General features: G+C 39.4%; 1 protein-coding gene across 1 annotated transcript in view; it reads left to right on the forward strand.

Annotated features, from left to right (window-relative positions):
* The first annotated feature begins 1100 nt into the window (after positions 1-1100).
* DHX9 (DEAH (Asp-Glu-Ala-His) box helicase 9) overlaps positions 1101-26405 on the forward strand; it is a 54564-nt gene continuing 29259 nt past the window's right edge. Inside the window, exons 1-25 of the mRNA XM_009892945.1 lie at positions 1101-1217; positions 2421-2561; positions 3908-4019; positions 4293-4405; positions 4803-4948; positions 8093-8139; positions 8808-8941; positions 9556-9645; positions 9741-9902; positions 11255-11332; positions 11658-11849; positions 12353-12494; positions 13015-13097; positions 14040-14196; positions 14786-14886; positions 15739-15952; positions 16150-16244; positions 16434-16507; positions 17162-17314; positions 18986-19146; positions 21079-21190; positions 22092-22253; positions 22407-22534; positions 23653-23882; positions 26160-26275. Coding sequence (XP_009891247.1) covers positions 1101-1217; positions 2421-2561; positions 3908-4019; positions 4293-4405; positions 4803-4948; positions 8093-8139; positions 8808-8941; positions 9556-9645; positions 9741-9902; positions 11255-11332; positions 11658-11849; positions 12353-12494; positions 13015-13097; positions 14040-14196; positions 14786-14886; positions 15739-15952; positions 16150-16244; positions 16434-16507; positions 17162-17314; positions 18986-19146; positions 21079-21190; positions 22092-22253; positions 22407-22534; positions 23653-23882; positions 26160-26275 — 3260 coding nt within the window. The remainder of the gene's footprint in view (positions 1218-2420; positions 2562-3907; positions 4020-4292; positions 4406-4802; positions 4949-8092; positions 8140-8807; positions 8942-9555; positions 9646-9740; positions 9903-11254; positions 11333-11657; positions 11850-12352; positions 12495-13014; positions 13098-14039; positions 14197-14785; positions 14887-15738; positions 15953-16149; positions 16245-16433; positions 16508-17161; positions 17315-18985; positions 19147-21078; positions 21191-22091; positions 22254-22406; positions 22535-23652; positions 23883-26159; positions 26276-26405) is intronic.

The raw sequence follows: 26405 nt of genomic DNA on the forward strand, positions 1-26405 counted from the left end.
CTGGCGGGGGTGCGGGGCCTGGCGGACCCTGGGTGGGAGGCCGGGGAAGCAGAGGGCGCAGGGAGCGCTCGGAGGGGGCGCCCCATGTTGGGGGAGTTTGGCCGTTTTGCAGTCAAAGCGGTCCAGGCTTTGTGTGGGTGGTGTGAAGTGGGAGAGGGTTTGTGGGACTAACGCAGCCTACAACAGTGAAAAGAAATGGATTTTTCTAAGGGTGTTGTGTGCGTCCGCACCGCGCGTGCGATGACCCTTCTTGCGGTTAAAATTGTCGTCAAGGGGTTCTGCATGTCCCCTTCGGGAAGAGCTTTGGTCCTCTGTTGAAGTTGCACTGAAATGTATCAGAAGATTCCTGTTGGGTTGGCTGCTGGTCTGCGCGCTGCTACAGTACTGCTCTGCTCCGGGCTCCGGCCATTGTGGATGTGCCAACAGAGAGCTTTCGGTTCAGGTTGGCTCTGAGAATGAGCTGACGCTCAGTGCGAGGCCACATGCAGAACAGGCGAGTTCGTAAGCGATGCTGTAGATTTGCACTAAATGCCTTGAATTTGTCATTATACCTCCCCCCTCGCCCCCCCGTTTTGTCTTCCCCACTGAGATAACAAAAATGAGAAGCAGAGTGATATTAAACTAGTTTTAAAGGTGGTGTAACTGAGATGGAGCATTGCTCAGCTGAAGTGGTTGTGTGTACAGTTACACTGTTAAGCTGTTCTGGGTTTTGTATGTTGATGTTCCGTGAGCATCTGTAGAAACTTAACAGCTGAACGGATAGATGTCACCAAAACATTCTCTTTTACTGATGTTCAGTCTGGTACAATAGCTGTGAATCCAGTATGGTTACTGTTTGGTTGGTGATACTGTTGTCCTGGTACATTGATAGTCTGCTGAAAGTAGAAGCTCATTGTTTGGAACCTGTTAAGCAAAATGTTAGCGGAGTGTGTTGTTTGATGAGAAAATGGGTATTAGCTACCAGTGTGATTCAGCACTGAAGGACAAATGCAGTCTGGCATTAGTGGTGTACAAAACTCTGGATGGGACTAGCTGAAAGTCTGCGAGTCTGCTTATTTTTTTTTTTTAAGAACAACTAGCTATAGTAAAAAGCTGTTCACATGGTCAGCAGAGTGAAGAGTGGAAATCAGAAGTGCCAGAAGTCTACCCAAGTGAAGCTGAAATTAAATGGAGTTGCTGACTGCAAATGTGAAAGAAGGACAATACCTGGTGTTATGGTTTGAGAGACCCGTAACAATTTGTTGTCATTTAGACAATCATTCTATCACCCACCCGGGAAGAGGAATCAGGAAAAACAAGGAAACCCGGGAGCTGAAGTATGAACAGATTTAATAGAGTAAGATTAGATAATTAACGTTAACAGCACTAAAGAACCAATATTGATCCCAATACCAATACAGAATATGCAAAGATTATACTCAGCCAATTCCATCAGTAGGAAGCTGTGCACTCCCAGCAGCGGACAGCAAATGTCGGACACTGCGAGCTCTATGGCTTCAGGAGGAAGGGAAGGCCTCAGGAGTCCGGCACCAGGGCACAAAGTTCTCAGGATGGCAGCCATCAAGGGAGAGAGAGAACTTGGCAGCGAACTTTCTAGTTTATAGTGAATGTGACGTTGATGGTATGAAATAATCTTGTTGGCCAGCTTGAGTCAAGTGCCCAGGTCTCGCTCCTCCTCATCCCTGCGCCTGGCTAGCTTGAAAACACTGAGACCTTGAAACCCACACACCATAGCTGGCTGTAAAGTAAGTATTTTCACAAATTCAGACACTGGAGTCTTCTAAAAGTGCAGTTTTCCCAAGTATTAGAAGAGTAGTCCTGTGTCGCTCAGGCCAGTATACCTGGTTAAGATGAGGGGTAGTTGTTGCAGAAAAGCAGGTGTGAAGTGTCTGGTTAGTCTGTATTTTGAATAAACTTGCTGTGATTGAGTTTTGCAGCAGCCTGTCAGGCAAGCAAGCAGGATGTAAAATTGCTGCTCTAAAGTTTGTCTCTGAGTTTATGAAATACATTGCATCTTGCTAGCTGTAATAATGTGGAGCTACAGTAGAGGACACACAGGCTCACTCCTGCCCTTGTTGTCTGAGGATTTGGGATTAAGGAAGGTTGAGGAAAGTGAACCTGGGCAGAGTTTTCTGCTGTGTGCTGGCAGTATCTCTTTTTACACTGATTCATTTTCTTCAACAAGGTTTTGGGAAACACTCATGCTCTCTGATAATGGACTGTGGGTGTTTTCTTTAATAGGTATAAAGTATACCTTAAAACCCAACAGAAACATATATAAAAATATGTATAATGCTATGTAACAATACTTAGTAATAATATTACTTATTAGCAACTGAAAATTGGTATTTCAGTCAGTATTACTGCTTTTCAAGATCCTTTCACTTGCACGTGTCACAGATCTGTGTTTTTATTTGCAGGTTCGAGTGGAAGGCTTTAACTACGTTGGCATGGGTAATTCCACTAACAAGAAAGATGCACAGAGCAATGCGGCTCGAGACTTTGTCAATTACTTAGTTCGAGTGAATGAAATGAAGAAAGACGAAATTCCTGCTTTTGGAGTAAGCTGCTCTTTCTCCTTACCAAAGGCTAATCTTAAATTGCAGTGCTGTGCATCCAGTTGCATTTTATCCCTGGAGTTCATTTTGGCTCCTGTGTGCAGTGAAGCAGACTGAAAGTGCAGGACTTCTGCTTGCAGTGCTGGACAGCTGGAATACATACATGAACATTCTAGGGTGATCTAGAAAAACAGCTGTGTCTTGGTTCACATAACTGATGGGGCTGAGGAGAATTCAGAGTCTCTGTAAGGTGCAGTCTGACTTTAAAAGCGCTGAATACTCAGACCTGAGACTGGGAAATCTTTTAAATGCATGTTATGGTACATAATACCGTGTCCCTTAAAAAAAATAAAATAACAAAAAAAATGATCACAGACATCTCAAACCAGACATTGAAAATTTGGCATTTTTTAAACCATAAACGCTTTCGTTATGTCTGTAATAGGGTCATTGCTTTTTATGATGTTTTGTGAACCATGCGAGTATCAGCAGTGACTATCATATAAAAGCTGAGGAGATGGGTAACTCTGTCTTTACAGCAATTTTAGAGAACAGTAAATAAAGCATGAAGCTACATGTTGTATGTTGGGAGGGAAGAGTCTTTTTCTAGTGCCTCATTAAGGATATAGCTGTATAAGATAGATAGTTTGATCAGTGGGATCAGTGTCCCTACCTCATTAGCCTAGGTGAAGCCCTATGGTAGCAGGACAAATAGTGTTTCTGATTGACCGGTTAGTTTCATGGCAATGCAATGTGCTGCATGGTTGGGTCCTAGATGAGGATAGCATGTTCTGTGTCTTGAATAAAGCAGAGGTGGCGTGATCAGTTAGCTAAACATACACATCTCAAAATGGGAAGAATTCAAATTGTTACTGAACAAAATTGGTTCTGTTTTACCTCAAACCAGGACAAATGATTAACCATAATTTTGTCATTTCCTAAAGGTATTAATGCTTTCTTACAGCATGGGTTTTTTGTTTGTTACTTTTTTTTAAAATTTATTTATTTGTCTGTTCACAAAGTATATTTGAATTCCCTTGGATATATGCTAGGGTCTGGTATCTGTTATTTTACCCTGGGTGCTGAAACAGTTGATTTTATGATTGGTGAACTTCAGTAAGTGAGGGCTACTTGTTGCTTGGAAATCTTTCTATGGAACACCCACAATAAGCCAAATACTCAGCAATTGTATTCCTTTCAGTTTTTAAAAGGATGTTACTATTGGGGGCTACTACTGAGGGTAACTGTTGCATAATCTCTTTAAACTGCCTGAACAGTTTTCTAGCTAAATAGTAAAAAGACTCATTCTGTATGAATGTGCTGATATTTCCCTTCATTCTGTCTCCTAGCCAGCAGCTGGTGGTACCCCTGATGGACATGAAGCAGCTAGAGATGTTACTAGCTCCAGTTCTACTTTGGGTGGACCTCTTCCTCCGCATTTGATTCTAGAAGCTGAAATAGGTAAGACTGCGAAAACAGTAATTTACATGTATGTGGATGTAATATATGCATATAGATTTGGGTGGGTCTCTTTCTCCCAAACAGCATAATTCTGCAGACAACAGACACTTAGAAGTCATTGGAGCTTTGAGGCAGAGGAGTGAATGACTGCATGAGATCTGAGTGACTGGTCCTGTCCTGTTGAGATTGCCAGGCAATACCTCTCCATTGCTAAAACTTGTTTTGGGGGAGTTATTTTGTTTCTGTTTGTTTTTTTTTTTTTCCATGTGGTAGGCAATGGCCCAGGTGCGACACCTGGAAACTGTGGCAGTCGTGGAGCTCAGTGGGATCGGGGTGCAAATTTGAAAGACTACTATTCAAAGAGAGAGGAGCAAGAAGTGCAGGCAGTAAGTCATTCTATGTAATTCTCCTTTACTTTTGTTCTTAAATAGGTATCTTTCACTCCCTTTTGTTTGTTATTAGCATTTATAATCACACTTGCTGTTTTAGTGTGATATTTTGCTGTTGGGTTTAGCTTAAGTTGTAGATTTACCTGCTGACTTTTACAAAGGTAACTTGTTTAAACTGCGAACAAAATAAATCACTTTGGATACTATGAATATCCAGTTCTTTGTATAGACATTTTGTTGTGAAAATAAGGAAATACTGAGGACTTCTTAGCATTTTCTGTGATGTCTTAATTACTATTAAGCATCTAGACAAGTTATTTAAAAGACATTGACAGAATGTTTAAAATTGAAATCTATTAGAAACGGGTAAATGATACTTCTTTTCCAATATTAGACCTCGGAGTCAGAAGTGGACTTAAATGCTGATCTTCACGGGAATTGGACCTTGGAAAATGCCAAGGCTCGCCTGAACCAGTTTTTCCAAAAGGAGAAGATTCAGGAAGAATATAAATACACTGAAATGGGGCCTGATCACAACAGGTTTGGTAGTTTTAGTCATCTTCTGCATATGAAGGGTTAGAAATATTTTCAGTGACAGTGGCTAATCACACTTATTTGCAGTGCTCCATAGTGCCATTTAAGAAAGCAGTGTTTCTTTACCAGGACCAACAACATCCCTAAATCTTGAAATGGGGGTGGTGAGCCTTAGTGCCAAGATCTGAGTGACTCTGAAGAAATTTCCCTCTAATGTTTTTCATGGATGTGCAGCTTTTAAAATGATTGCTGTGCTCTAGCTAACTGTTGAGGTGTCAGTTTGAGTGGAAATAGTGCTCAGTTGCTTGCAGTAATTGTTTGTATGACTGTAGTTGCTTTTGTGCAGTTTGAGTAAATCTTAATGCTTACATTTGCTTATGTGGAAATGTGCTTTAAGGACATCTTATTTCTATTTTTATTATAATTAACTTTTTTGGCAGTGGAATCTTCTACTGGAAAAATTAGTTTGGCAGAATCTCCCTGAAGGAGTTTTGAGGGTCTTAAATTTCAGTTGAAACCAGCTGGGTATTACTCTTTTTTGTCTTTCTGCCTGTTCCATCAGAAAATTTACACGTGCTTTTCCCAAATTAAAATAATGCATAAGAGATTGTGCATGAAGAATTGATGGGTTTGAGTTTTTACCCCTGTTTAGAATAGTCTTTACAAAACATTAAAACTTCAGGATGTTCTATTATTTCTTTTTCTTATTCTATTAGGTTTTGTCATCAGAAACAGCAGCGTGCTGCTACTGGATTCTTGTTGTTGGGTTTGGTGTTTTTTTTTTTTTTTTCATTATATAAATTTGTTTTCTATCAGAGTTGGGGGTTTTTGGGTTTTTTTTGGGAAGACAAGTGAATTTTCTTATTACAGTCTTCCATGAGAGTCTCACTTGCAGGACCTCTGGTATTCTTTTGTTATTAAGTCTTAGAAGCCTTTAGAACATCTAAAATCTGTGTATTTGTGTCAGAAAGTTCTAAACTCTCATTTAAAACCTACCTTCAAGTCACTTAATCTCCATTTATGTTTTCAAGCAGGGACATTTCTTTCCCTTAAATGAGTAGCATAAAAGGTTTGTACAGTCCTAGGAATTTACATTGCAGATGTAGTTCTTGAGCACTTCTTTTATTCTGCAGATTATTTGTGCAGCTCATTTTGTTATGCCTTCTGCAGGTAAAAGCATTAAACCCCATGTATTTAAATGCATATAATCTTGAGCAGAATGAGGTGGCCACAGATGACAGTATGTTTCTCAGCCCACTTACTGTTCTTCCAGAGAGCATTTCAGAGTTTTGCATTTACTACATCCAGGAAAATTTGTGCAAATTGCCCTGGATGGAATAGCAGAAGGGGGAACTAACAATCAGCTGCAATGCATCAGATAGGCATGAAACAATCCTAATGTGTTCTAGCATTCCTTGAGAGAGGGCAAACTGTTGGATTTAATCCTTTTGGTATGTATAGTGGCAGAGGAATAATTTGAGATGCTTCTGGAGTTTTGAGGACAGTAATATAGTTGGGTTTTGTTGGCTTGGTTTTTTTTTGTTTTGTTTTTTTTTTTTTTAAGAAATACCAATTGCTGTGTATCTTACCGATCTGATTTATGATTTTTCAAGGTAATCATCTTTATAACAGAAATGTCAGCCTTGCTCTCAGAGGTTTTTAAAGGTATTTTTGTTGTCGATTAACCCTAGTCACATGGTACAAGAACTTAGTAATAGCTGGAAAATTTGGATTCAGAAACTTTGTTTTAATTATAACAGGAGGGTATAACTTGTGAATATAAACATGACTCTCCTAATACACAAAGTACGAACTAAGTATTAAGGTATGGGATGTGACTTTTATCATTTGGGATTCCATTGGTAGCGTGGGTAGTGAGCGACACCAAAGATCTGTGCGTGTTCACACATGGGCTCCTGAGGCTGTACTAAACAATCACATGGGATTCTGCTGCAAACTCATTTCTGGTGTTGCTGTTCTCCCCTTAGGTGGAGGAGAATGAGATTGAATGCTGACTGTAGGCCTGGCTGAGAAACATACTGTCATCGGTGCCTTAGTTGGCTGTTGTGTCCCTGAAAGCCAGTGGCCTTTGACCCATGAAGCCACTGTGCCTGAAGGTCAGTTCACTGGTAGTACAGGAAGGAATTCTAACTCGACATTGAAATCCCTCACTTAACCTTTTTTTCGTTTGTTTGTTTGTTTACAGCAAGAAATCAAGGACACAGATGCAAGGCTCTGCCTGCAGCTGTGGAAGTACCAAGGCATAGTTTTCAAAGATGATCTCAGTCTGATAAAGCCCAGTCATACATCTTGAATCACATTTGCCAGTTTAAATCCTGTCTTACAAGAATCTGGCATTCATTTTTAATCTGTGCAAATACATGCTTAGGTTTGTGATTCTTAAAAACACGGATCTTGGTTTCCATCATCTGCTGTTGACATAGGTCTTTTTTTTTAAGCCTAAATTAATATGCCAGTTGACCTTTACACGAATTGGTTACATGCCTACTAGTCAAACTGTTACATTTGCTGCGCCGAGTTACTGTTGACTCTGCTGTTCCCAGAGTATGGCAATAAGGGCTTCATGAAAATTCAAGTATTCTGTCTCCTTCTGTGCAGATATATTCAATAGTCTTTGACAAAATGACCTGGTTTAGTTTTGTCTGTGCTCTGAGCTGGCCAAATGTATGGCAAAAAACAGGGTAGCTATATTAAGTGTCGCGTCTGAGTTAATAAACCCAGACGACTATCGGGTTACATGAGTATCATGTGGGATACAGTTAATGGTACAGTGGGATATATGTTAATATTAAATTAACATGCTATCTGCTTTATAATTGTTGCCTTACACTTAGACAGCTCAGAGCATATTTCCTAATAATGTGTTTTTAAATTTCAATGCTGAACGGTGGCATTCGCAGGACTCTTCTTAACAGATCTACTGGTTCTATTGATGACAAGTCTGTTACCTACTACCTTGGGGTTAAAGGGACTAAAACCAGTAATATTTTATCTTGGCCACTGATAAGTTGAGAGTTTCTGACTGAGGACACAGAGATCTTTGCCTAGAAAAACTGGAAGAGTGGCTATTTTTGCATTGTCAGTGTCAGCTAATGGTAATTGTATCTTTGTTCTTTCTTTATCTTAAAGGAGCTTTATTGCAGAAATGAACATTTATGTGAAGCAGCTGGGCAGAAGTAAGTGCTCCTATTTATTTTTTTACCTTAGCAAGAGGTGAGTGTTGGTATAGAGGAATAGACCATACTTGTGGGTACAGACTTTTGTCATTATGTGTTAAAGCCACTTCCAGAGGTGAAGGTTCGTGTTTGTTTCCTGACGTGAAATCTTTTTTCTGTGTGCTGTGCTTGTTGTGTTCTACTGCTTGTCCATTACATACTTCCACTAATCTTTTTTCTCAGCCAAAAGAAATGCTTGTGAGATACAGTAGGTTTTGTTTGTCTTAGTTACTTGTTCTTCACCTACCTGAGAAATGCAGGTGTCTAATATGTTCCCAGGCAATGAGCCTGCTGCCGACACTGTACCTGTTTATGTAGAGCTTGCTTTGAAATTTGTATGATATTGCTGGGTGGTACAGGATAATTATACTTTCTTAGACACTGAATGCAGAAAAAACTTAACAGGAGTTCCCCAGGAAGTCAGTAAGTAACATTACACAGCTAATGTGTCAGCTGATGAAGGGATCTGGTTGGATTTTATGTTGGATCTGTGGATTTATCAAGATTTGAGACACTTTCTATGAAATCTCGCCTGTGTGAACAAACACAAAGCCCATTTCAGAGTAGTATCTTCGGTGGAAGCTGTTTGACTTGTTAGCTACTACAGCTCTGAACTTTGTGTGCTGCAGGGATTTTCAGTCGTGAGCATGGATCGAACAAAAAGCTGGCAGCACAGTCCTGTGCCCTTTCCTTGGTTAGACAGCTCTACCATCTTGGTGTCATAGAACCATATTCTGGACAGACAAAGAAAAAAGGAGAATCGGTGAGTTTGGTAGAAGGGTCAGAAATTGTTGCTTTCATTTTAATAACACAAGTACTCTCTTATAAAGATGAGTGAATTAAAGTTTGGTTTAAGTGTTTAACAGCTTACGAGTTAATAATAATTTTGATTATGTAGACCTGCAACTGTTTCTGGTCTGGCCAGTGATTTGGATGAGAAATATAACTTTGTATGTATGTGAATGGAGAAGTAAACTAATTTACAGTGTATTAAATGAAATAGAATTTGTCACAAATGCTTCTTCCAGCATAAATTTTCTAGAAGCTTAAAGTCTTCTGTTTATGCTACATACAATTCTTGGCTATTTGGTCTCATTCTCTGGCATGTTAACATCTTTTTGGTATCAGTTACAATTTTGGGAATGTTTTCCTCTGAAATTAAACTCAGATATTTAAAAATATTCTGCAGATTCTTCTTGGATGCAAAGTTGGCAAAGTGTTTCAAAAATACAAATTTTGAACTGATGGTACTCTTTGACCTTATCTCACAAGGAACTATTTTTGATGGTTCAGTGTACTCGCTGGTAGCCTGCAGTTCTGGCTTCCATTGTTTGTCTTTTTGTGTATACCAACATGTAGTTTTTAAACATTTAATAGGTGGAGCCCTTTGAGGTGTCACTGCCTTCTGACTTAGAGAATCAGCTGCAAAACGTTGTACGGGAACTGTCTCTGGAGATTGTGCCTTTGGTGAGTGTGTGGTTCAGATATTCCAGTATTTAACATCAGGCCTGCTTGTTTAATACGTTTCTCTTTCTTTGCCTACTTTTCTTTTGGATTTACAGCCTGAAGATCCCAGTAATCCAGTTGTGATTAATGTTGGAAAGTTGGCCCATTTTGAACCATCGCAGAGACAAAGTCATATGGGAGTTGTTCCATGGTCGCCACCTCATTCCAACTGGAACCCTTGGACCAGCTGCAATATTGATGAGGGTCCTCTGGCAAATGTAAGATAGCTTAAAAAATTGATGTATTGTTTTTTTTCTCCATGCTTCTGGAACTTTTAAATGCTTTTCTCCCCCAGGATTTACAGTATGAGCTATTCCAAAGGAGGAAACAGTCCACTGATAAAATTTCTTCCTTTTTTGACCTGGAGGAAGGGAGTCTTTTCATTGGTAGGAGTCCTTTGTATTTACTTAATGTTTTATTAGGTTCTTGAGCAGCAGTGTCTTGGATGTCCCAATTCTTTGCTTTGTTTCACTTTTTGCCTGCTATTGTGCAGCCCATACAAAGTTCTAATTGAAATTACAAGGTAAGCATATGGGCATGTCCTTTACAATTCGCTAGCCTCTCTTTCCCATATTGCCACGCTAGGACTTTATTTTCTGGGAGGAGAAACTGCTCCAAGCTGGTGTCACTTCACAATCAACCTGTTTGCTTTTTTTGTCATTTCTAGTCCCATTCAACACAGAACAAATGAAAAGTAGCAATGTGTCATGATAAAATGAGGAAGAAAGAAAGAAATACTGGGTTGCCAAGTTCAGAGGCATAATTTGGGTACTGGTATAACCTGGTCAGAAAAGACTCTCAGGGTCAGTTTCCTACAACAGGGAACCAGAGTACTTAAGACCAAAATAATAACTTAATGCTTTTTTGACTTCATTTTTTTCCATAAATGACATTAATTTAATATTGTTCATTATATATTGATTTTAAAAATATAGAACAGATGCAAATTTGAGTGTTGCTAACTTAAAGCACATAATCAGTATATTTACAGACATTGCAAATTGAGCTGGCTTTAAATCTCATGATGATTTCAATGTACTAGTCATGGTGCAGCTAGCTTATTTTCAGTAAAACTAATTAGCCCTTTGGTAACAAATTTGAGTTTCTTTAAAATTCTTCCTTAGTTGTAACACAAGAGTTGCCTGATGAATTTCCCTCTCTGTTCACTTTACCCTTTTCAGCTACTGTTCTGTGGGTGATAATGTGCCTACATTATGTTATTCCATACATTTAAAAACTCCTGTCTGAATGAGAAAGTATCTCATTGGCTTACTACTGAATACAGTGTGTTTCTCAAGCAGTTCAAGTATTTAAATTTTAAAAAATCATTCTTTTTTTAGTATTCTGGATCTTTCTGAGAAACTTTGAGGCTGACCATTTAATTTTAACTTACTGGAATGAATGAAATAAAATAGCTTATAGGCATAACTGATGTCAGGGGGTTATGTAGGAAATGATCCTTTACTGATACTTGGAATCATTATGTTGGTGTGTGTCATTTTGTATTGAAGTTATGATATAGGTAAGCACAGGGATCAAAAAGCCTCCAAACAATGTCTTGTGTTTATAGCTCACTCCAGAGCAAATAAGCATGGATTTGAAAAGTGATTTCATGTACCGTTTGGAGCAGGATCAAGAATTGCAAAGGGTAAGTGTGCTTCCTGTAACATAGTGTGCTTGTGCTACTCTTTTTATTTTCCAAAAGAGGTTGAACGTATCATATACAAAGTGTGTAAGACTGGCTTTCAGTAGTAATATGCACCAAATTTTCAGAAGTGCTGGATGTTGCACTGGGCTGGATGTGGGGATGTGTTGCACTGTGTAAAGGAAAAGATACAAACTATTATTTGTTCTTACACAGTTTTTCCTTTGTGTAAGTGAAACGTCTGTAAAAGAGTGAGACAAAGTAGGCACATGGAGCAGATTAGGTTTATTTTTTGATGTTTTTGGAAATGTGCTGGATTTTTTTCCAGATCCAACAAGAGAGAGAGGCCTTACCTGTGAAGAATTTTGAAAGTGAAATTCTGGATGCAATCCGTCACAATTCTGTTGTTGTAATTCGTGGTGCCACTGGTTGTGGCAAAACCACGCAAGTTCCACAGTATATCCTAGATGAATACATCAAAACTGACAGAGCTGCGGAGTGCAACATAGTAGTGACACAGGTGAGGAATGTGTTGCAAATGCAACTGCGTAAGTTTTGTGATCAGATGCTAGAAATCGCCTATTAGGATGTGCTGAGAAATCTGATTATCATTATAGGACAACATTCATAAAAATATCTCCTCAGTACTACATGTAGGAGAAACCCCAGCATCATATATATTTTCATTTGGAGTGTTACTCTTTCATGTATCTACAGTTTGGGTAATCTGGCTTGTAGCTTGCCCAGATGAAAACTTTTTGGCAGACCAAGGGGAACTGGTTTGGCAAATGCCAGGTGGTAATTCCCATATTATCCTTGTATCCCTCCTCTGTAATTTTATGTGCAGAATTAACCATTTCAGAAGAAAAAAAGCCTGCTGTTACAGATATTACTGTTTAATGACTACTCTGTAATGAAATCTTAGGACAGGACAGCTGTAGCTTTTATATTTTACCTACTTGTTTTTGGGGGTGTTCTGATAAACTTAATCATTAAGGTAGAAAAAAATTTTTCATCCCTCAGCCTCGGAGGATTAGTGCAGTTTCTGTCGCAGAGCGTGTGTCGTATGAGAGAGGAGAACAACCTGGGCAAAGCTGTGGATACAGTGTGCGATTTGAATCCGTGCTTCCTCGGCCGCATGCCAGTGTGATGTTCTGCACTGTAGGTCTGTATTGTTTTGTTTATGTTTGGAGCTTGTTAATTATGGGTCTGAATTCTTTGAGTTAGCAGCAAAAGCAGAAACACGGTTTCATTAAATTTTTTAGAAAATCTGTTTTAAAGATTAACTTTTTTTTGGTAGAGTAAGTTTGCTGACATACTGTTGTGCAGAGAAAGATTTAAGATTGTTGTTCAGAAGTATGATAATACAGGTCTAATACCACATGGAAATAATATCCTGAAGAGATAAAATTGCCATATATTGATTGTCCTTAGAAGACAGAAGGGCAAGCAGTATTTGGTGGGAAAGAAGAAAGAGTCTTTCTAGTAGTAATACTTTATTCTCTCCCCATCACTTGTACAAATGAAAGCATGGGAATTAGAGATGGGGCTGTAAAAGGTGCTGGGCAGCCTGCACACTTCTTGATTTTTTAAACCAGTGCAACTGTTCTTGATGAAATGAGACAGGGTGGGGGAAAGGCTGAGCTGTTGCCTCCATGAACATTTAACTACTATGTCTGTTTAAGGTGTTCTTCTGAGAAAGGTGGAGGCTGGGATCCGTGGCATTAGTCATGTTATTGTTGATGAGATCCATGAGAGAGACATTAATGTAAGTTAGCTGGTGATTACAATCCTGTTTCTCTCTGTGCTTCTGTTTAACTTTTATATATGTTCTTGTGTAATAGTAAACATATGAAAGGAAACTGCATTTAATGATTTCCATATATGTGAGTTTTCCATCTTTGATAAGGTTTTTAGAAATTCTTCTCTTAATTACTCCTTACCTGATTAAAAGACCAAGGACTTGTGCTTACTTGCTGCCCTATCTCTTTTGCCTGTTGGGATCTCCTTCTATGTCCTGGTCCTCTCTGGAAAATAGAACAGCATGGTACAAGCACTACTTGTCCAAATGTTGGGAGCATGCTGAATGAGAGAGAGAGAAATTCTGACATGCTCTTTAAGCTTGTTTTACAGAATCTGGGGACTCATTTAGATGAAATTGCAATGCAGATTTTTCTGATTTCTTCATCTACTAAGTTTGTATTAATGAAGTAAAATGCAGGTTTTCAAATTTTGAATGGGACTGGAATTTTATCTGTTGAACTAAGGGCCAGCCTGACTACATGGCAAAACTAAATAAATGTCATGTTTAAATAGAACTATAAAACTTCACATACAATTGCAGTGACTCATTCCTCTTTATTTTATGAATTATGGCTACTTTATATGTAAATCAAGTTTAAAAGGCCTTAGGTTGTAATGTGTTGTTAGGATTTTTGAATGCTTTGTTTCATTCTGATAAAACAATAACTCTTCTTTACACTGGAAATCCCAAGATTCGCTTACCCCAGGAATTGCAGTATTTGCAAAATAAAGTACTGACAACTGTTTCTCGTTATAGAATACTGTTGTTGTAATTGTTACTTCTCTTGCCCAGCAAAGCTCCTGTTCAATAAATGCATATATCTGTGTAATTCTTTCTGGTCTCTTGGGAAGATGCTGCTTCTTATGGGTAGGAAATTAATGATGTTTTTATTCTCTTTGTATGCAGACTGACTTTCTCTTGGTGGTGCTGAGAGATGTAGTTCAGGCATATCCTGAAATCAGGGTTATCCTCATGTCTGCCACAATCGATACTAGTATGTTTTGTGAATACTTTTTCAACTGTCCTGTCGTTGAAGTCTTTGGTAGAACCTACCCTGTCCAAGGTAAATTGTTGATTGAACTTTCAGGAACTGCTTTAGCTTTTATTTTATGGGTACTGCAGGATACACATTTCTTTTGGATTGTCGTGTCTTACAGATGTGGCTTACCCTGGGCAAAGAAGTCAGTATCACTGGATTATTTCATAGCACTGTTTAGTTTAAAATCACAAACAAACAAACAAACAATACTACCACCCCACCCCTTTCAGAAAAAAAACCAAAACACTCCCCACCTCCCCACCCCCATCCTAAAGCACCACCACTTGGGGTAGCTGTGGTGTTTCAGATCAGTTGTCTGTGACATTAGGAACAATGGGAATAGCTTTAAATCAGTCAATATTTAAAAAAAGAAAAGAAAAAAGTAAGAAATTATGTGGAAGTATATTAAGTAGAGAAATAATCATTGGAATAGTGTGGGAATAATTCTCATACCCTAGCTGATGGCTAAGGAGTTTTCTCCAAGCTTGGCTTCATACTCTGAAATATCACGATTATATCAGGAGAATCTCGAGAGATGATAAATAGAGTTGTGTTGCTTTATACAGGCTTCTAGTGGTCAGTCTTGATAACCAATGCTTGCTTCTCCTTGCAGATTATTTTCTGGAAGATTGCATTCAAATGACTCAGTTCATTCCCCCACCAAAGGAAAAGAAGAAGAAAGAGAAGGATGAAGAAAGTGGTGAAGATGATGATGTATGTTTGACTTTCTTAATACGGAAAATTAAATAAGTGCCAGTTAAGACTAGCTCAAGTGCAATTAATTTGGCATTGTTGAGCTTAAACATTTTTAGCAGTTTTCATATTTTTAACATCCAAGATTGCTGTTAACTTCAGAAATAGAATTGAATTTTCTCATTGCCTTTGTAAACTGAAGAATTTCTTTTTTTGTTGAAGCTAAAATTCTCATGGTTTGTCAGCCTAACTAATTCTCTTTAAAGAGAGAACTGAAATGCTCTTCATGCTGAAAACGTTGGTGACCTTGGCAGAAGAAATAGATTCAGAAACATAAGCTTGGTGATCCCTTTTCAGGGTGAAAATTCAGATTCTTTTCTTTCTTTCTCTTGCATTTGATATTGTTAGAGGTTACATGCATTGTCAAGAAACTATCACTTTCATGATAAAGCTTTTGATTTGTAGGTCTGAAACTATTGTTTAGATCAGCTATTTGAAATTTTAACAAATTATTTGTTTTTCTTGAGAGAAGCTTTTTCTTCTGCTTCTTATGATGTTATCCTCATTCAACTGAACAGCAGTTAAACTGGCTTGATAGCTTCCTGCTGCAAATTTGTAGTGAGCTATAACTCAATGCAATGGAATTATGATTCCATTCTTGTATTAGAAAGCTGGGGAAGCAGGACTTGAACTGCTTATTGTGAGCTGTGCCTGAGACAGTTTTCCCTGTCCATGTACCTGGTTTTCCTATTTGCCTGGCCAGCCAGTCTCCACAGGTTGAGTAAGTTAATTTATATGATTTCTTTTGTGGTTTGGTTTTTTTATTGGTTTTTTTTTTGTGTGTGTGTGTTGTTTTGGTTTGGTTTTTTGTAGGCCAATTGCAACCTTATTTGCAGTGATGAATATGGCCCAGAAACAAAGCACTCCATGGCTCAGCTGAATGAGAAAGAAACTCCTTTTGAACTCATTGAGGCCCTGCTAATTTATATCAAGACCCTGAATGTCCCGGGAGCTGTACTTGTTTTCTTGCCTGGCTGGAACTTGATATATACAATGCAGAAGCATCTAGAAATGAATCCACGCTTTGGTACAAGCAACTGTATTCTATTATGTTTCATCTCCTTTTCCAAAGAAAGCTACTGACCATGTAAAGATGAGAGTTAGTTGAGTGGGAGCGGGATTGATTTGTCATGAGAATGAATGGGTAGAAATGATTATGTTGTGCAAAGGAAAAATGAGATTTACGCAGTAGTAGTTATTGATCTTCTTGTATTCATGTTATAGGAGGCCGCCAGTATAGAATTCTACCTCTACATTCGCAAATTCCTCTGGAGGAACAACGTCGAGTGTTTGATCCTGTGCCTCCAGGAGTAACAAAAGTATGAGAGCCTTCTCTTTGTGGAGTGTAACACGATTTGTTCTGTTGTGCTTTTGTGGAATATACTGCTGACTTTTTTTAATAGGTGTTATGTAGTTTATCTTGCAGTAATCAATGTAGTTTATCTTGCAGTCCATCCTTAATTTTTTCAGACCAAATATATTTCAATATGCATTTCCTGTTTTTATAGGTTATTTTATCTACCAGCATTGCGGAGACTAGCATTACTATCAATGATGTGGTCTATGTTATAGACTCCTGCAAGTGAGTTCATGAAGTAGCTTTTTGTTTTTTAAATCCTGTTCTTTGGAATGCAAAAGAGGTTTTCTGAACACACAGAACTGCCTTGTTTTCCCATAGTCACAGAGCTGAATTTGAGGACTCTAACTCACTCAAGACAAATTTGCATTGTCTTTAGCCATTCAAAACGGTTACAAACCACACTGGCATTTCAGTGGGCTGGTTTTGGTCAGCTGCATTCATGCTGGCACTATTCATGTGAGGTGTCACTGGGTCTCCATGCGTATTTGAAATATGTTGTCTGCCAAATGAATATTACAGACAGACAGTGTGTAACTGATAGAAAAGAGGAAGATTTTTGTAGTCTGTTACGGATCCTGTCTTGCTATGCATGCTCTCTGAGCACATAGGGATTTAATTATTGCATGAGAATTTTAAGCTTTTGAGACAGTTGCAAAAACTTAATTCTGCATATAGCTCGTAGCAGCGCTTGATAAAGAGTATGATGCTTGCCTTCCAGATAGATGGCTAACCAGCCAAAGCTTAGCTAGTCAAACAGGAGTGGTTTGCTTCTTAAAAGCAGTGTGGCTGCAATGAATAAAGCAAGAACTGATTTGGCAGGACTTAAGATGAAGAACATCTGATCTTACGGGTGTGGGTTTTTTTTTTCTGTAACAGACAAAAAGTGAAGCTGTTCACTGCTCATAATAACATGACAAACTATGCCACAGTCTGGGCATCAAAAACTAATTTGGAGCAGCGGAAAGGAAGAGCTGGACGTGTGCGTGCTGGATTTTGTTTCCATTTGTGCAGTAGAGCTCGCTTTGAAAGGTGAGGATCTGCTCTTTAGAAATAAAATAACCTCAGAGACTTTTCCCAGAACTGTTGTATGCTACTTCTGATCAAACTAGGGAAATAAATTCAGGAAGCACAGAGAGGAGATGCATGTAGTCAGGTCACACTGGAATTCTTGGATATCTCAGTTCTTTTGTTTAAAAAAAATTACATGTTTATATGCTTTTACCCATACTAGGAGGTGGACAAATAGTTCGTGATTTTATTATTAAGAACTTCACTGCAACCTACAGAACCTCACAGGAGAAAAATAATACTGCTTTGGAATTGAGTCAAGGCAGAAACAAGCTTTGTAATGAGGATAAGGCTCTAGTCTTCAAACCTGGCATCTTCACATAACAGGCAATTTTGTCATGAAAGTGGTAAAAAGCAGGGAAGACAGATGTTACTTTTCCCTCCATCCCCCTTCTGTGGCCAGGAAGGCCCTTCATGCTGCTGAACTGCTGCTCTATCACCTTCCCTGCTGCTGAAACTTTTGACCTCTTCTATGTGCCAAGCTGTTTCTCAGTTACCAGAGCTATGGAAATCTTTTTGCTGGTTGCAGAAGTCTACACAGCTGTTACAGTCAGTGTTTGATCTCTCTCATGAAAGTTTCAGTGCCTCTTTCTCACATATTAGTTAGAGCATAGCTGTGTTTGCTGTTCAGCTTTTTGTAACCTCTGAAAGCATGAGTTGATCAAAAACTTTCCTTAAATTGCTCAAATTTATTTAGATCTGCTGTCTAGTACAGTGGAGTGATTTTAATTAAGATTTTTTGATAGGGAGCTGATTTTAGGCTACTGAAGTAATCATGGGACTTCATGACTTTAAGGTTACTTTTCTTCAAGGAATATAAAACCAAAATATACTTGCTCCATGGTGCCTAGGAAGGGAAGAGTGTTTGTGGCCTTGTGCAGAGACTCTTGAGAGATACCATCTAAATCTGGTGCCAGCTGAATCTGAATATCTGTTCAAGGTGTTTTGAAACCTTTTCTAGCTGCTCAGTGCAGTGAACTCCTAGGAGTTCATATTTCAACCAGCAACCTAAAGGATCACTAATGATACTATGCTAAAGACTTAAGAGCTCTACCTATTTTCTTCAGGTCTTTTTCCTACCAGAAAAACACCTTTGGAAAGCATCCAGCAAAACCACTTACTCTTCTTAGTGGTCAAAGCAGAAATGTGCAGGAAGAGTTGGGTGGTTTGGAGTTGATAGAAGGACAAATAGAGAAGTGCTTGTACATAAGGCAGGCTGAAAGCAGGTTGTCGGTCTCAGGAATGGAAGACCTTCCTTAGCGATGTTGGAGATGATTGTAAGGGGGCAAGTGTGGGGCTGGACACAGCCGTGCTACAAATCGGGCTTCAGCCATGCAGACTCTATATGTGGTAAGCTCATGCTAGAAACCACACCAGGTAGTGGTGATATGATGGCTATACTCTCTGTGCATTTCCATTGTAAATTTATCCTGAGATGAGAATTGAGAAGCATGGAAGATAAATACTGGTAGAAGATCCTAAGTTACAGGAGCATAATGACAGTTGATGGGTTGGTTGGAAGGCAGTATTTGCTTTGGAGGGCAGTAGCTTATGCTGATGGAATGACCCATGATGGCGATCAAAGCCTGTGTTCAGAAAAACGTGGGCTTTTTTGTTCTCTTCTCATTCCAGACTTCAAACTCATATGACACCTGAAATGTTTCGAACACCACTTCATGAAATTGCTTTGAGCATCAAATTACTGCGGCTGGGAGGAATCGGTCAATTTTTGGCCAAAGCAATAGAACCACCACCTTTGGATGCAGTGATTGAAGCAGAACGCACACTAAGAGGTATTGGTGTTTGTCCACAAGATTGTATGTTAACGAAGCTGACTCCAAGTGATTTCCCATGTATAATGATCACTTACAAACTGCTTTAACAACTCTGATTAGATCGTGTAGTAGCATGCTGTCTGAAACAACACAGTATTTCCTGGATGCATCGTGTGGGTGGCAGCGTCTTTTGCAGCTGAAGAAATACTTGAATTCCCAAGTAGAGTGTCATTCCTTTAAGAAACTTGAGCCTGCAAACTTAAGGCTTGTTTTTCTTTTTTACCAGTAACATGCTAGCTTCCAGCTTCCTGTTTTCCAGCTGTGGCACTGCTGTGTATGACATAGACTCAGTCCGGTGCCTAAGGCATTTATAAAACTAGTATAAAAGTACTGAAAAAGAGAGGTTAGTAGTCTATTGTATAATTATCACTTTGTACGGTTTGCTGACCCAAGATATCAGTATTTTGTCAAGTAATTAATTCTCCACTTTATGAATATGCAAGCATCAGTATACTTCTAAAATGGGAGAAACTGAGGTGGGGGTTAAGCTGTCTCCCCAGTTTCTTTAAGGAACTAACTAGAATATGAGTAAAACGAAGCAGAGAAGAACCCTAAATTTATGCTTTAGATTTAAAGCAGTCATCTCAAACCTCAGCATGCTTTGCAAGTAAATAAGCGCTTCTTAAAATTTCTAAGAACTGAAATATCTATTTGATTGTTTATTTTTTGAAAAAAATTGTGTGACGAGCTTACATTGCTTGTATACAGAAGGGAGACCAGAATGAAAAACATAGCTAAGGATATGCCTTCAAGTTTAATGACTTCCTGATCTAAAAATTGTTAGTGCTTTTCTTATGCTGCAGATACGAAATGCAACGCCGGGGAAAAGGCAAATGTTTTCAGCTTTAGCACCACATAGATGTTTCTTCATGTGCTTCTGTTTCCTGGATGACCTGTGATTTTTCAGTGCGTGTATACTCCTAGTATTTTTTTTAGGATGGTGAGACATGCAATTCTTCAAAATATTCTTTAGGCTTTTAAGCTCAATAGATACCAAGAAAAATGGATTTGGTAGTAGCTAAGGAGTCTTTTATATGTTTGCTTTCCCATTTCGTTGCTGAGGCTACAAAGCTTTTTTTTTTTTAAACGTAAAGCTTTTAGTTATGCTGAAGTTTCACAAAGTAGTCTGTAAATGGGGTACATGAACTATAAGTTTGCATTTTTCATTTATATCTTAAAAGAGTTTTTGAAGATCACACTTGTGTTGTTTTTCTTTGCCATGCAGACTTAAAAATTTGAGTTTTATGAAGTAGAGATTAATGGTTATGGGCAAATGGCTAAGAAGATAAGGAGACTCAGGAGAGCCTTCAGTCTGTACAGCAAACAGCCACAGACAGCTGTTTGACTTTATTATTGGCAGTGGTTTGGTAGCTTCCAGGATGAGCTCAGGTGACAATTTTTAGGTAATGGAAGGAGAAGGGCAGACAAAGCCTTGTGGAGGAGAAAGTGTGTGCTGGTTTGTTTTTGATGAACAGAAGGTTGTGTGATTTGGCAATTGCAATGAAGACTACAGTTGGCTGTGATAGGGCTGCTTTGATTTTCATAAGGCAGAAACTGGGTTAGATTAATTAGATCAAATATAGGGACTTGAAAAAAGTTTAATAGTGTAGTAGTGGTTTGTACAGAAGCAAACTAAAAATAAATGGATAAATATGTGTAATTAAATAGTAATTATTTTAATTGTGGAGGAGGTAGTAAAACATCTGTAAAGCTAAAGTAAAATTTGTTTATTTGACCTCAGATCAGTTTTGAAAATCAGGTTGGCAATATTGTAAACAACGTTAAATTCAAATATAGATAGGGTTCAATTTAAACACAATTATTAAAATTCTGAATTTCGTATGTAATTTCTTAGCTAACCGTCTTTGATAATACGAGATCTTGTTTCAGAGCTTGATGCCCTGGATTCCAATGATGAGTTGACACCTCTTGGAAGAATCCTAGCCAAACTTCCCATTGAACCTCGTCTTGGCAAGATGATGATAATGGGCTGTATTTTTTAGTAAGTTCAGTAGTCTCAGTGGTCTTTTTCTTGTTTCCCTGAGTTCCTGAGCCTCTAGACATGCACTGTACAAGAGAAAAAACAATACATCTAGATAAGGGGCTACAACTGGGGATAGGAATCATTGAACATAGGAAGTTCCTTGAACTTAGGAAGTTCCATCTTAACATGAGAAGGAACTTCTTTACTTTGAGGGTAGTGGAGCACTGGCACAGGCTGCCCCGAGAGGGGGGGGAGTCTCCCACTCTGGAGACATTCAAAACCCGCCTGGACGCTGTCCTGTGCAACGTGCTGTAGGTGACCCTGCTCTAGCAGGGGGGTTGGACTAGATGATCTCCAGAGGTCCCTTCCAACCCTGACCATTCTGTGATTCTGTGATTCTGTGAATCTGCATATTCATGAGACCAGAGGGGAATAAAGTGGTCATGAAATTCAGAGTTAACTGCAAAGGACCAGTAGAGGCTGAATACTTAGGAATTAAGAGTGGGACTCTAAATACTTAAGTATAGCAGTGAGCTAGAGGTGGGGAGATGTGAAATTTGACACCTAGATAAGAAGAAAAGCAAATCCACACGTTTTGCTTTAGCAGCAGTAAAGACTTGTTATTTGTGAGGGTTGTAGAGTCCTTTTCACTACAAGAAGATGGTGTATGGATGGGGGGAAGAGGAGGGAAGATAGACAGAGGGCTTGTGAACATTTGCTGTTGTGAAAGTACTGGAATTGGAGCTAATTTAACATCCACTTCCGGGGAAGTGTTTCTCTGAAGAACTCTGGTAGATAAGGGCCAAATTACTAAGGTCTCTAGCAGAGAAGTTTTTACTAGTCTCAACAGCCTACAACAACTGCTGGCAGCAATACTGTGAATAAACCTGATCCTGATACCTTTTGTGGTTTCTTTCAGTGTGGGAGATGCTATTTGTACCATCTCTGCCGCCACCTGTTTCCCCGAACCTTTCATCAGTGAAGGCAAACGCCTGGGTTATGTCCATAGGAATTTTGCTGGGACCAGGTTTTCAGATCATGTTGCTTTGCTCTCTGTCTTCCAAGCCTGGGATGATGCAAGGTATATTGTCTTGGCACAAAATTTGATGAGAAGTTATGGGTAACACAGAGTGAGCAGTTTTGTGACCAGACTAAATACGTCAATGGATGCTATGACAGCTAGCACTTTTCCTTTTCTTGAACAGACTTCTAACTCACTCTGTTTGTTTTTTAGAATGGGTGGTGAAGAAGCAGAAAAAAGATTTTGTGAACACAAAAGACTCAGCATGGCTACTCTTAGAATGACTTGGGAAGCAAAAGTCCAGCTGAAAGATATACTTATTAATTCTGGCTTCCCTGAAGGTGATTCTACTTCGACATAGTAATTTAATGATTGCATTTTTCATTCTGAGATGAGAAATAAATAAACAAGATAATCTATGATGAGCACACAAGCACAGAGGCCAATAGTGGATTTGCCATAAAGCTGTTCTGCTTTTACAGCTGCGTTCAGATGAAATTTTAGTGCTGTCTCATTCTTTCATAGTTGTGTAAACCAGAGAAGTTGTGATGGCTGTGGTGCAACATAGGGAGCATTTGGAGGCTGAGATTAGGGCTGCAGGATTAAAAATCTATTAAGCAATTGTCCTCAGAGAATTACCTTCCTGATTCTCTTTCTCCTTTGCTTGTTGCTTCTCCAAAATGTGCTGTGCTTCCCCCCTCCTTTTCATTAGCCTTAGGGGGGAGTCTGTGTGATCTAAACAGTGTGCTATGTGCCCTATGATTTTCTGGGTTTGTGCTGCAGGAGGGATGTGCAGTAGTGTGGTGTGTAATTCAATTTTCTAAGGAAAAATAAAAATTCTTAAAGTTGACCGGGTTCGGAATTTGCCTAATGCTCCTAAGGAGCTTGCTCAGTTAAATGGCATGGCTGTCTGGATTCAGCAGATGTTCATCTCCCCCTCCTTTTTTTTTTTTTTTTTTTTTTTTTTTTTTTTTTTTTTTAATTCCTTTAATTTTTTTCTCCTCATGCTGCTAGGATCATTGCTGCGTTTATCCTTAACTTTATTTCTGGGCAAGATGACCTGAAAACAAGCCACCACAGACTCTGGGGAGGTTTGTAACAAATAAACTAATGAAAACATCCATTCTGACCTCCCCCAAAAAGATCTGTCTCCAAAACAAATGACAGGAAACACACTGTGGTACAGCACATTCTGGGCAAACCCCTCTCTCCTTGTTTTTGAAGAGCTTGGGAGAGAAAAATATCTCTTTGTAGTAGTATTTTTCAGCTTTTTGCTCTCCATGAATAAATTCAAAATGTAGAACTGAAATGCTTTGAGCACAGAGGTCATTTGAGAACAGATGTACATCTACCAGTTGATTGAATCAGAAAATGCATTGATCCAGGATCCTAAACAACTCTGCTGTGCTGTCCTACATGACCTATGGATGCGAGCCAGTCTTCTGTTCTCTGTCAACAGAATGTTTGATGACTCAACCATTTAACAACACTGGACCAGATAATAATCTGGATGTTGTAATCTCCCTGCTTGCTTTTGGGGTCTACCCCAACGTCTGCTACCACAAGGAGAAGAGGAAAATTCTTACCACTGAGGGGCACAATGCGCTCATCCACAAGTCATCTGTCAACTGCCCTTTCAGCAGCCAGGACATCAAGTATCCGTCGCCTTTTTTCGTTTTTGGAGAAAAGGTAAAGACTTTGAATTTGTTCTTGATCACTTGCTGACGAGTTGTCTAAGAGGCTCTTTTTGGTAAAGAAGCCATAAGAAAAAATATATACTGCGTAGTGTTTAGCTTGTTTGGGTTTTTTTTTGTTTTGGTTTGTTTGTTTTTTTCCAGAAAGTGAACCTTATGTGGTCATGGTGTCACTCAGCCTTTACAGTAACTTTCAATCAACCAATTTCAGTCGAAGTAGAGGTCTTAGCTGCACAGACAGTTCCTGTGAGTTTTGTGAAAACATCCAGGTAGAGAAAGATCTAAATTATTATCTTCTTTAAGAGGTTGCTCTAGGAGCTCTTTCATATTAACTAGGCACTAGAGAATTTCTGCCCTTATCACTTCTGCTACTTATGAATCCAGAGAGAAAATAGGAGCATGTAATATGGCAGCAGGGTGCTCCCTTTCTGGCATGTAGGTAGTTTGTCATCTCCCGAAGACAACTCCCATTTTCCAAGCATCTCAGAAAACTCCTAGATGCCTTCCCCAGGGTGCCCCTGACCTTTTCCTCCATCCCATTAGTTTTGTGTACTCAGCACATATTGTACATGTACACTTAAACCCCTGTGTGCTCTCATGTGATTTGGTGATGGCCACGATGAATGCAACTGCTTCTGCTCTCAAGAAGCAAATTGGGGTAGGACGTAGCCGGGAGACGGTCCTTGTGCTGTCTGTGCACAGTTACTCCAGCACAGCGAAAGGGACACCCTGATGCACTCTGTCGCCTGATGTTGAAACCAGCTGTGCACAACACCAGAGTTCCTTCTGCCTGGGAAGTGCTGTAAAGATGTTTTTGAGAATAAGCATCAAATTAGCAAGGCCTCTTGCTGTAAGGAGACCTTCTTAAGATCTTGTAGCTGAGGTGGTGCTGTAGGGGTTTCTTTTTTGTCACATTGTCTACACTGTTCAGAATTACAGTTTATGCTGATTTTTATATCCTCAGTCCTCTTTGCTGACATGCAATGTTTCAGTAAGGGCAAATAATCCACTTCATTGTTAATAAATAGAATTTTGACTCCTTTGGGCACTGGCTGGGGGCTTGGCTTGATACCTGGGATTTCCACGTACATAGTTCAGCGCTGTGGTGAGACTTTGCCTCCTCTTCACCCTTTATAACAGGATCCCAAGTGGGCCAGAGCTTTGATCTGCCTCAACTACCTCTGTAAAGTGAGCTCCCCTAAAAAGGCCAAAAGACTTTGAACTCAAAAACCAATGCTTTATTAAATCAAAATGCATACAGGAAACTAAGAGTGACTAAGATGGTGGCTATAGAGTGGCTAAGACAGTGACTGGGTGAGACTGGGGTGAAGGAAGGATTTATATGCAGCTCTCCCTACCCATTATGTGTGTGCTAAAAGAAAGTTTCTCTCTGAGGTCTGGTTGCCTGTTTCCTGCTGCACTTGGCAATCTGTCTTTGACCTGCAAGTTCAACACTCCTTATCGTGGCCATTTCTCTGCCACAATTTCCAGCTTCTGACAGCTTTTGTCTTTTGAGTATGTGTCATATCATCCAAGCAGAAGCAAATCTTCTCCCTGAGGACAAGCAAGTACAACAAATTCTGCACATCACACTCTCATCCTGCTCTTGAGCGAAAGAAAGGAGGGAGAGAGGCAGCTGTCAGGGTGGGAAGCTGAAATCTTAAGTGCCGCTCTTCAGTCCCTCTTTAAAATGAAGGGCAGTAGCCCATGTAGTCAGTGCTGTTATCTCTGGCTCAGGTCAGATGGCTTCTTGTTGTCCAAGTGCTCACTTAAAGTACAAGCTTAAGGTCTTGTTTCTATAAAATGACAAAGCTGGCTGATTGCACGGACATGTAGCAACTTCCAGATTTGCATGTGTAGGACCCTACTAAAGAAGCAACATGAGCTTTCCATGGCAGCCCCAGCGATGCAAAAGGTGGGAAGATAATTCAGCGATGCCTTTGTCATTTTTGGGTTGACAAAGCATGAGGTGGCTCTTGCACAGTGTCGGCTACATAATTGTAGACATGCAGTCATGGAAAAACGAATGCTTTTAAATGGCAGGTAGTTTTGGGTGTTTCTTTGCACCAGCCAGTGTTGAATCCCTGTGAGCATCTGCCCAGCGTTCAATTTTTTATGTGTCTGCTCTTTTAATTTTCTAACATTATACCTAGACTTTTTGGGGTGGTGGTGGTTTTTTTTTCTTTTACAAAATTTTCTGGTTTCAGTGCTCAGAGGAAGGTGTAGGGATCTGTTTTGTATTTCAAGAGTTGTATTCCTCTTTCACCCGCAGATTCGAACACGAGCCATCTCTGCCAAAGCGATGACCTTGGTGAGCCCGCTGCAGCTGCTTCTCTTTGCCTCCAAGAAAGTCCTGTCGGATGGGGAGCTCATTCTGGTAGATGACTGGTACGGACCTCCTTAGTGCTTATAATGTTGAGGTCTATGAAAGAACACAGATGGAGGGGGAGCAGCTGCTAAAACAGACATAAGTCTCTTTAGAATCGGAACCCTAAACCAAGCTGTGTGCTACTACAGG

This window comes from Charadrius vociferus, unplaced genomic scaffold (genome assembly GCF_000708025.1).
Source record: "Charadrius vociferus isolate BGI_N301 unplaced genomic scaffold, ASM70802v2 scaffold39, whole genome shotgun sequence".
NCBI lineage: Eukaryota > Metazoa > Chordata > Aves > Charadriiformes > Charadriidae > Charadrius > Charadrius vociferus.